The following is an 11,395-nucleotide window of genomic DNA, read 5'->3' as shown; positions in this document are numbered from 1 at the left end:
CCCCGAGATCCGGACGATCCCGGATCTCCTAACCTTCCGCCGCGCCCTCAAGACATGGCTTTTTCAACAAGCGGGACTGACCTAGGGTGAATTTTAAATAGGGAATAATTTTTTAAAGATTTTAATAATGACACAGCCATAAATATATTTGGTTTTTAATTGGTTTTATAGGGGAAATGTTTTTTGTGTTGTTTTTTTTTTTTTTTTTAACATGCTGTGAGCCGCCCTGAGTCCCGTGGGGAGAAGGGCGGCATAGAAGTTAGTGAAATAAATAAATAAATAAAGGGAAGCAACTGATATTCTTATCTAAAAGTTCCAATGCCTCCTTCACAAACAGGTTTGAATCTTGTGGCAGCCTAGAAAGGTTTTCAGACAAGGAAATAGCAAGGACCAAATAACAAAGGAAGAAACAACCTTCTAGCCACAAAAGCAGCAGCAGCAGCAACAACAACAACAACAACAATAATAAAGGTGGAAGGGACCTTGGAGGTCATCTAATCCAATCCCCTGCTCAGGCAGGAAACCCTATACCATTTCGGACAAATGGCTGTCCAGTCTCTTCTTAAAAACTTCCAGTGTTGGAGCATTCACCGCTTCTGGAGGCAGGTTGTTCCACTGATTAACTGTTCTAAGTCTCAGGAAATTTCTCCTTAGTTCTAGGTTGCTTCTCTCCTTGATTAGTGTATAGCCCAGTGGGCAGAAAACCAGTAATCTCTCTCTCTCTCTCTCTCTCTCTCTCTCTCTCTCTCTCTCTCTCACACACACACACACACACACACACACACACACACCATTGTAGGATAATCCTTATGACCGGGGGGGGGGGGGAAGTCCCACTGTTGTACCAAAAATCTACATAGTGCATTTATCCACCCACACACAGTATACTTACTTTCAATGTGACAGAAGCAAATCTAGCAGAGAGAGAAATAGCCAGGCATACAGGGAAGAATACGCCTTACAGTAGCAATCCCACAAGAGATCCTATGTGAACTGACACCCAACTTAAGAAGAAAAAATAATGCAGCAGGAAAATAGAAGAGGGCAAAGTAAGTCCATGTCACAGAAAATGTAAATGCAGCCCCATTGGCAACAATATGCTGAGATGCAAAGGAGGACAAGATAGAATATGCTCATGGTAGAGTATTGTAAAGTAGAACATACTTCATCTTCATATTCGGTTGTCCCATCCTGAAGACATTTAAGGCACATCACAGTTGAGGTGAGAGTTCCCTATCTGCTAAATATCAGGAAAAGAAGGACTCAGTTGAGATAGTTGCCACTTATGTTGAACTATATCACAGTAGAATTGTGATAGTATCTCAAAAACAGCATTTGCTTTTGTTTTTGTAAAGACCCGTGCTTCCAAAAGGGATAGGACAGCTTGCCTAATAAGTGGGTAGCCTTCCCTTTGCTATATATCTATCTTGGAAATGCTTGTCCCTGCTCAATTTCTGACAGTTACATATTTCCACATAAGGTAGAGTCCTGGGAGAAAAAATGTGGCAGCCTCCGATAGAACAGATTCTTTAGCTTGTGGTCTGTATAACAATGGAGGGTGATGGGCAAGTGCTTTGCTTCTGTGAATGAGGATCCACTGGCGATTTGCCTGTGGAGATTATTGGAAATTATAGCAAAATACAGCAGCAGTAATAAACAAATAAATGACTGGGCAGTGAAAAAGGTTTGTTTGAGACCAGTTCCAGAAAAGGTGCCACTAGCAGTATCTGATCTAACTTTATCTTCCTTCCATACATTATGCTTGCCTGATATCAGTATTTGGATATTCACCTATCCAAAGGAAGAACACTTATCCATTCCATGTAAACACTATTGCAAACCTCCTTTGCCATTTCTCATACTCCCATTTATGACTCTGTAAGAAAACAAATAATGAAGCTCAGTGTGTGATGCTCATCAACCACAAAGGCTGTGCCTGGTTAGGTTTCTTTTGTGTGTGGTGAGAGTTTACATGCTCTGGGGAAGGATGAGGCTTTGCCCACATAACTTCCCATTCCACCCATGCTCTGTGCCCCCTCTGCAAGAAATGGCTACAAAGGAAGTCTAAGCCACAACGGTTTTGCCACTTGGTTAAAGCAAAAAAAAAAAAAAAAAGTGGAGGAAATAGGGTGGTCAGAAATCGTAGTTGTTCTGGAAGTCTTGGGATGCTTAAGGAAAGAGGATATTTGAAATCTGACAAGGTTGATCACTCTGCTTTGCTTCTGAAAAGACACAGCTGCTGCAGCCGAATAGAGCTCTGAGCAAAGATTGCCGTTACTCATTTTCGATATGAATTTATTGTCAGCCCTTCGCTGGTTTCGGAAAGCGTCTCCTTTCACCAAACGTCCCATCACCAGAGTTCTTTCTGTGAACTCAAGGCTTGAGCCAGAATAAAATAGATCCAATGTATTTCCTTGCAGGATCTTGCATGCTGTCTGGAAGGGGTTAGTTCCCGAGCTAATCATAATCCTAGTCTTCCATACTGGGGACAGAGAAAGACAATAGGCAAGGAGCCATTGGGGCCAGTCATCTGGCCATTTTCCTTTGCTGCAATGATACTGTACCATTACCACATGGGGGAAACATTTTTTTTGAGTGAGGGGACAACTTCATCCAAGTTTCAACCCCTTCCCCATCATGCCTGCTTTACCAGTGTTCGCGCTTCCAACTGTATTTTGTGTTGAAAATGTAAAAACAAATCAACACTAGGTGGAATTCACAAGCATTCCACCGGTGGGTGAAGTTTAATCCAGTCCAGTAGCCATTTCTCAAATACGGTTAGTCCTCGATTAACGACCACAACTGAGCCCAAAATTTCTGTTTCTAAGCAAAACATGTGTTAAGTGAGTTTTGGCCTATTTTACGGCCTTTCTTGCCACAGCTGCTAAGTGAATCACTATAGTTGTTAAGTTAGTAACACAATTGTTAAATGAATCTGGCCTCCCCATTGACTTTTAGAAGGTCGCAAAAGGTCGCTTATCAGAAGGTCACAAAAAGTGATCACATGACCCCGGGATACTGTAACCATCATAAATATGAGTCAGTTGCCAAGTGTCTGAATTTTGATCATGTGACCAGGAAGAAGCTGCAACGGTCATTAGTGTGAAAAGCAGCCATAAGTCACTTTTTTCAGTGCTGTGGTAACTTTGAATGGTCACTACACAAACTGTTGTAAGTCGAGGATTACCTGTATAATGAAACCGTAGGCATCTCATGTGGGCATAAATTCAATGTCACAATCTCACTTCTCATAAATGATTGCGTGATGATAGATTTGGTAAAGAGCAGCACAAACTGGAATCGTCGGCAAGCAGATAGGCAAACCTGTTTCATCCAGCAAGTACAGTATGAAAGCTAGAAAAATGCACACCATGAATCCTTGTTTGACTAATCAATGAACTTATTTCCTTTGTCAAGAGCAGGTGTAGGCAACCTTGGCTCTTTTATTATGACTCGTGGACTTCAACTCCCAGAATTCCTGAGCCAGCCATGCTGAGGGGACAGGGAGAGGTTTCCAACCTGAGCCATGCTGGCTCAGGAATTCTGGGAGTTGAAGTCCACGAGTCATAATAAAAGAGTCAAGGTTGCCTACCCCTGGTCAAGAGAAAGAGAATGTATGATGTGGCAGTGGGGTCCCCAAAACCCCCTCCGCAATTCTATGAACTGTCTTCCTCTGAACAGAGTTGTCCATGATTTGGTGAGGCTGTAACTCCCCAAATTCCCAATCACATCATTTCTGGTTTCTGGGAGTTAGAATCCTTACATATCTGACAGATCCTAGATTGGGAAAGACTGTTATGTATCCAAGCTGCAGAAATCCTGGAAGCCGTCCAGCTCTGACTGTACCAACAACATAACTTTGCTAAGATGAAATTCTTGCACAACCAATTAAGATCCCTTCAGTGACACCTGTCTAACATCAACATTGCTGGATGTGTCCTAGCAGATTATTCCCCAATTAGTTCAAGGCTGCTATTAATAATGTCAAAAAGGAGGTGATTTCACTCCAAAGATGCTAGAAAGCTTGCCATACCGCGAATACTTCACCGTTGCTTACTCCTTCCCCTTCCCTACTCCTCCAAAGGCTATGCATACAGCCAGTTGAAACATGCCTCCTGCTTCTCTCCTCAGTCCCTCCTCCCTCTTTTCCTAATTAAACTGCAGGTGAACCCGCCAGGGACTGGCAACTTGCCAGACCTTTAGCTTTTCACGGCAGATCATAACTTGCTTCCCTCCATCTTCCAAAAGAGCCCCTGAGACCTTGATCACTCTGGGTGCGTTTTGGAGTGTGTCATCTTTCTGTACTCCAGATGCCACTATTAGCTTTGGAGTGCCAATTCATCTTCACTAGCTTGATGTTTTATTTTGTTTTTCAGTTACAACAGACTTAGAATATAGGGCATCCCTGCCCCGTTTTGCAGAAAGCTAAGGCCCAGTGCAAACAGCATTTCAAGTCATGTCTGGTAGTGGGACCCGTGTCTAGGCAGAGGTTTAAACATTCCAGCCTGAAATGAGCTGAAACCAAATCCAGATTAAAGGACGAGCCCTAGGCCAAATTGGATTTAAGATATCTCTCTCCTTGGTATGGCAGCACACCCTCTACTCTGATACCTTTGAGGAAGACACAACGTGGCCCTAGGGAAATCATAACAGAAGATGTACGTGCCTAACGGGGTCACGGGTTCAGTGCCTGGGGCTCAAATAACAGGCAAAGTCACAATGATGGTCCAGTGGTTCTGCCCTTCTAGCCAGGCAGCTCTACCAATGGTAGCTTCCACAGAAGTCTTCAAAGTCCACTACAAAATGAGGAAAAGTCTCAGGTCCAGCTAGTCCTTGACTTGCAACCATTCGGTTAGTGACTGTTTGAAGTAATAATACGACTGAAAAAAGAGTTATGACTGGCTTCATACTTATGACTGTTGAAGCGTCCCATGGTCACGTGACCAAAATTTAGGCGCTTGGCAACTGGCATGTATTTATGATGCTTGCACTGTCCCAGGGTCATGTGACCATCACCATTTGTAACCTGGCTTCCAACAAGCAAACTCAATGGGAGAAACCAATTCGCTTAACGACCGCATAATTCACTTAACAGCTGCATGATTCACTTAACTGTGTAGAAAGTGGGGCAAAACTTACTCAACTGCCTTGCTTAGCAACACAAATTTTGGGCTTAATTGTGGTTGTAACTCGAGGACTATCTGTAATGGGTCACAGCTAAATGTACACAAAAGAAAAGTAAGGAATGTATCTTTGCAGAATGAGGGGAACAACTATTTCACTTCTCTATCCATCCATCTCCATTTCTCTTATTCTTTGTCCTATTTCCTCTGACTCTCTATCTTCCTCCTTTATATTGTCTCCCTTCCACTACCATAAGAAGCGAACTGCAACAAGGGATCTGCATTACTGTAAATACATAATATCAAACTACAAAACTAACTGTTGGGAAGGGGAGTAGGAACAAAAGAGAAATCCAAGTTAGGTTTGTTTTTTTAAAACTGAAACATTATCTACTATTAACAAAGGTAAAGAAAAAGATGGACAAACAAGCAACAAGATGAAGGAATAGTAAATGCAAATGACTTGGTATCTGCTTCCCTTATTCTGTCTGAAGAGGGATTTTCCCACTGTTTTCCAGGTGATGGTTGACTTGCACTATTTATTCTCTGTGAAAGCCTGAAAATTGCTTCAGTAGTTTGCCTTTTGCACAAGACCAGAGTGGCAAACACTAATATGTTTCACTTGCATAATATCCTTTCACAACTGTTTCCACATCACACGAAAAGGAGTCATATAAGTACAGCATCATACTGTACAACTCAACTCTTCCACCTTGCCCAAATTTCTGAAATCTTACACAGAGAAGAAAATACTTTACTCTGCATTATTCTGGCTTTATTATTTGTTCTACCAATCCTTTTACTCTTGGAAATAGCACCATTATTCCTACTATTCTGATGTCAATTGTGCTTTGAATTGCAAGGAATTTTGAGGTGCCACAGTCTCATTTATAGGCAGCAAAAAGAGATTCATAACTGGTTACATGCAGAACAGAGAAAGAGTTTGTGACTAGAATTTTGCTCTGTCACGTAATGCTGCCTCAAATGGAAGCCCTGCAGCATGGATCCAAAGAACCTACCCATTTCAAAGATTCTCTGAACAAAATATAATAATGGTTTAGATATAACTATGAAACCAGGCCTGGAGCTATAAAGCTCTATAAGCCAAGCACAAGAAGGAAACAAGAGGAGGGAAAGTATCCATCTAACAAGGCTTTTCCCCACATGTGCCAGTAGAAATCTCAATGACATCATGATTCAGCTAATGTGAATTACGTAATTTGTATCTGTTGCACATGATGCACAATATGTGATTTGTATCATTTGAGCTGTGGCACGTGTGATATTTACCTTGCCCATCCCAAGGGCACCCACAGTCTTTCTAAAAAAGAACACTGCAAAGTTGAATAACTGCAATGAATCCTAAAGCATGCAGGATGACAGAGTAGGTTCTACCACATTTGCTCGTCGTTCTGACTTCTATACATATGTATTTAGGAATCCATCCCATTTGTAGCTTGTGCTGTAGAATATATCAAGAGATTACATTTTTAAAAGGCATCACATAAAAAACACATACATCGCTAAAGCTATCTAACTGTGCTTCTCTTGGCAGGGAAATTCTGTGCTTCTCTTGGCAGGGAAACCTACTAGCAAGCTTCAAGGGAGGCTTCCCTCAAATGGGAAAACAGCCTGTTCCAAGCTTTGTGGGGGTCTGAGCACTGCAAATAAGAGAAATGTGCCATAACTAAGCACAAAAAAACCCAGGTTAGCTGCTCTAGGGAATGATAGCTTGGGATGAGAGTGAGGTGGTCCAGGAATGGCATACAAGCCCTGCACGGAAGTCTTCCTGGAAGGGAAAAGGGAGATGAGGCCTTCCTTCCTTCCTTCCTTCCTTCCTTCCTTCCTTCCTTCCTTCCTTCCTTCCTTCCTTCCTTCTTTTGCCACATTGTTTCTTCACCCTCAATAGTTCAGCTGCCCAGGGCTCAATTCCATGAGCAAGAAAGATGCTTCTAATGAAAGAAAGATTTAAGTCACAATAAAAAAACCCAGTGGGACAGCACCATTTTTTTTTGTCTAAGCATACAAAATTAGGGATTATGTGAACATCGTATGTTTTGCCAAAAAGGCAATGATGCAGAAGAAATTCCAGAAATCCTTCAATGCATCCATGTTGAAACTGCAGAGTGTGCAGACACAACTCTTGTCATGATTTTCAACTGCAAATTATCAGCAAAACAATACTAGGCAGTGCGTACCTGGCTGGATCCCTTAAACTAAGGGATCCAGCGCAACAGAAAATTCATTGCTGTTTTGTTTGCAAGCAACACAATTGTTTCACATCTACCTTAAATTTCCCCATTACATTAGCCAGAAGCAGATTCCTGGTGTCCAATCAATTCAGTCCATCCAGATAAACCAAGATTGGAAGGAGAAGAACAACCAACTCCTGAGCCTTGAAAGATGGAGGTTTCCTTCCTCATATAATTGGAAGGGGAAATGTTGGGGTGTAAAAGATCAAAAACAAATGGAAAAATGATGGAGCTAATGGCAGCAGTAAAGGCAAGAATGATTCAAAGGATCTGCCCACTTTAGGTTACTAGGAACAAGACTTGTAAGCAACCCAAATCTTGAGACATACTGAGATGCAAATTACCTCTACAATAAAAAAACAAATAAATGTCTTTTTTCTGTTGATGCCAATAAGAGCTGCTGATGTAGCTGTCATTCTCTAATATGCACATATGTATCCAAAGGAGATGGACTTAGCCAACGGTGTGAGAGTTTTTGTATTCAATCAAGAAGCAGGGAGCTACTTTGTTCCCCAAGAACCACACAATGTGTCTGCAAAGAAGCAACAACTGACACTAAGCACCACAAAGCTAAACCTATAAGAAGTTATATAGAAGCCTTGCTATTCTGTCATGTGGAGATTCCAATTCCTTTTCATCTTAAATTCTCAGGCTATGTCACAGGGGTAGGCAACCTTGGCTCTTTTATGACTCGTGGACTTCAATTCCCAGAATTCCTGAGCCAGCCATGCTGAGGGAAGAGATTTCCATGCTTAGCCATGCTGGCTCAGGAATTCTGGGAGTTGAAGTCCACGAGTCATAAAAGAGCCAAGGTTGCCTACCCCTGGGCTATGAAATATATCCTGTGGTAGTGAGTTCCAGCAATTAACAAAGCCCCGTGGAAGGGAATTGTTTCTTCCAATTAGCAGTGAAACATCTTCCGTAAAAGTTTTTCATGATAAGCATCTGAAGTGCCTGCCTGTCTACAACAAACTATCTCAACGTGTTATTACCCAATTTATCTGACATGGCTTTCCAACTGGGAAGGAATTTGAAACATCCTGATACCTGAAGAAGAGCTACTGTACTACATTAACTTATGTAATATAGCGCTCTCTCTCTCTCTCACACACACACACACACACACACACACACACACACACACACACACACACCCCAAGTATATCTGATCAACCTCAGGAAGAGATTATCACATGCACATACATAACAAAACCCCAAAGCTGCCAGAACTCCCCAAAACTGGCAGATTCCCACCTAGTGAGACAGTAGGGTTTTAATTTGCAAGACAGACTGACTGCTAGACAATTGAGGTGGATCCCAGGGCCAGGAATCCTGAAAAGCACATTGGACTATCTACTAGGCCCATGGTGGCGAACCTATGCCATGTGTGCCACAGACGGCACACAGAGCCGTTTCTGGTGGCACACGAGCCATTGCTGGGCCAAGCTGTTCCCTCCTCCTCTCCGCGCATGCGCAGCTCTCCACGCATGCGCAGTCTGGGAATAGGCAAGAGGCTATAAAAGGAGCAACTTTCGGCGGAAGCAGCATTTGCTGCAGACAGCGAGAGAGCGAGCACAAGTTGGAGGAGACACCGAGCGAGCAAGCGAATGAGCACGAGCCGACAGTTCGATGGCCACGCCCACTCAGTGGCCACACCCACCCGGCACCCGGCGATGCATAAGTGGGTTTTGGGTTGCAGTTTGGGCACTCGGTCTCTAAAAGGTTCGCCACCACTGTACTAGTCTCTTATGCAATGTTCCAATCCATTCCCATTGGCTTTATTTTAAATGTCGACAGATCTTCCCTGATTTTATATTTCTGTTTTTGTCACAGCAGTAGTAGGACCTGACTGATCTTGGCTGGGTGCTATTGGCAGACTGAGACTGCTTAATATATGGATGGGAAAGCCCCAGGGAATTCCATGACAGAGGAAAAACTGGGAAACTGGGAAATTATCCCAGAAGAAGGAAACGGGAAATCTTTTCTATACTGTTACGAGGAAAACTACACAGAAAAATTTATGAAGCACCAGGAGCTGTGGGGAGCTTGAAGGAGCTTTTACTTTTTCATACAAAATTTAAAACACAATGATTGGATTCTCCCTTAAAAAACAAACTAGAGTTCAATATAAGATGGGCAGCTATATAAATGTATTCCGTAGCCAAATAAAATTATAATAAACAACAGCCAGCAAGAGAAAGATTAGCCTATCATTTTAGCAGATCCAGCTTGCATTGGCTGAAACTTTTATTTCTTCTTATCTGAATTTTTTCTTTACTAAACATGCTGATCTTTAGAATCTGCTCTTATTTTGGCACCGTCTTATGGTAAATTGTTTATTCTGATGTGGATATTTTCATTATTTTTGTTTTTTATTATTTTGAGGTATGTTTAATGGCTTCTTGGTTTTTCCTATTTCCTTAGGTATTTTTTTCTGGAAGGGCAGAAATAAATGCACCAAATACTAGTAGTCCTCAACCTATGTCCACAATTGAGTCCAATATGTCTGTTGTTAAGTGAGACATTTGTTAAGTGAATTTTGCCCCATTTTATGACCCTCCTTGCCGCAGTTGTTAAATTAGTAACATGGTTGTTAAGTGGATCTGGCTGCCCCATTGACTTTGCTCGTGAGAAGGTCACAAAAGTTGATCACATGAGCCCCTGGACACTGAGACCATCCTAAATATGAACTAACTGCCAAGCATCTCAATTTTGATCCATGTGATCTTGGGGATGCTGCAAAGGTCGTAACTGTGAAAAACAGTCATGTCATTTTTTTTCAGAGCCATTGTAACTTTGAATGGTCACGAAATGAATTGTTATAAGTCAAGGACTACCTATATACAATAGGTCAGGGGTCCCCAACCCCCGGTCCATGGACCAGTACCGGGCTGCGGCATGCCAGCAACCGGGCCGCACAAGTAAGCAAGGCCCCATCTGCAGGATGCAGGCAGCACACAAAACCACACCCCCTCCGGTCCGTGGAAAAACCATGTAACCGGTCCCTGGTGCCCAAAAGGTTGGGGACCTCTGCAATAGGTGATCTGGGGGGAACTCTGTAACTTAACCCAATTATATCACCTGATCATTCTGAGAAGCTGCTGAATTCTAGAACAAATTCTAACGTCACAACTTCTTGAATGAGTCCGCTGCTTGATCCGTAAGCAGCTTAGCCTCTTCCCAAACATTATCAACTTCTGGAGATTTTACAGGGCCTCTGGTAGGGAGGCAAATTCTCACCTTTGCTGAAGATGATGCTTTCGTAGGGGATTTTATTCTTGGTCTCCAGACTAGAGCAGTTCCAACGCTGATCACGGAACTGGTGCTGGCACTCATGGATGGCAATCTGGATGCCCTGAATGGCAGATGCCGTCACATCAGGATTCCGTATGCAAACCTCCAACTGCCGCCGGGTCAGACCAGGCAAGTTCATGCAGACAGTGTTTGCATTCAGCACAGGCTCCAGAGGCAGTTTCAGGCCCAGGATTTCATTAGAGAAGGAGCTGGAAAGGAAACAGACCATCAGCAATGTCGCCACCATGTTATAAGAGCACTTTTCTTCTAAACACCTCATCTATCTGTGTATCCATCCATCCATCCACCCATCCCCAAAGATTTTTTAAAAGGTGAAGATTTTGACATGATGCCTACAGCTATGATGTTTGCTGGAGCTAACTTTATAAGACGTGAGGGTCACTCACACACTTTCGACATCCTGTCATCATCAAGGCTAGATCATTTCTTTTCCTAATAAAAGACGAAAAGAATAAAAATTCCAGATTCTGTTCTACATATAAACATGTAACCACTGCAGTTATCTTGGGCAAGGAAGAAATTAAATTGCCTTCTGCCTCATGATCCTTCTAGCACAGTGTTTCTCAACCTTGACAATTTTAAGGCATGTGGACTTCAACTCCCATGCTGGCTGTGGATTTCTGGGAGTTGAAGTCCACATGCCTTAAAATTGTCAAGGTTGAGAAACACTGTAAATCTAGCAGTTTTCGTCTTGCTTGCTTCAAG

The 11,395-nt window shown here is 42.6% G+C and overlaps 1 protein-coding gene across 1 annotated transcript in view; it reads right to left on the bottom strand.

Annotated features, from left to right (window-relative positions):
* Window positions 1-10,916, bottom strand: part of WNT10A (Wnt family member 10A) — a 36,623-nt gene extending 25,707 nt beyond the window's left edge. Inside the window, exon 1 of the mRNA XM_015821612.1 lies at window positions 10,616-10,916. Within this exon, the coding sequence (XP_015677098.1) occupies window positions 10,616-10,916 (301 nt within the window). The remainder of the gene's footprint in view (window positions 1-10,615) is intronic.
* Between the last annotated feature and the right edge of the window lie 479 nt (window positions 10,917-11,395).

The sequence above is a fragment of the Protobothrops mucrosquamatus genome, unplaced genomic scaffold (genome assembly GCF_001527695.2).
Source record: "Protobothrops mucrosquamatus isolate PMUCROS unplaced genomic scaffold, P.Mucros_1.0 scaffold1362, whole genome shotgun sequence".
In the NCBI taxonomy this organism is placed as follows: domain Eukaryota; kingdom Metazoa; phylum Chordata; class Lepidosauria; order Squamata; family Viperidae; genus Protobothrops; species Protobothrops mucrosquamatus.
Note: the sequence above shows the minus strand (reverse complement) of the source record. Positions and strands in the feature narration are given on the sequence as shown.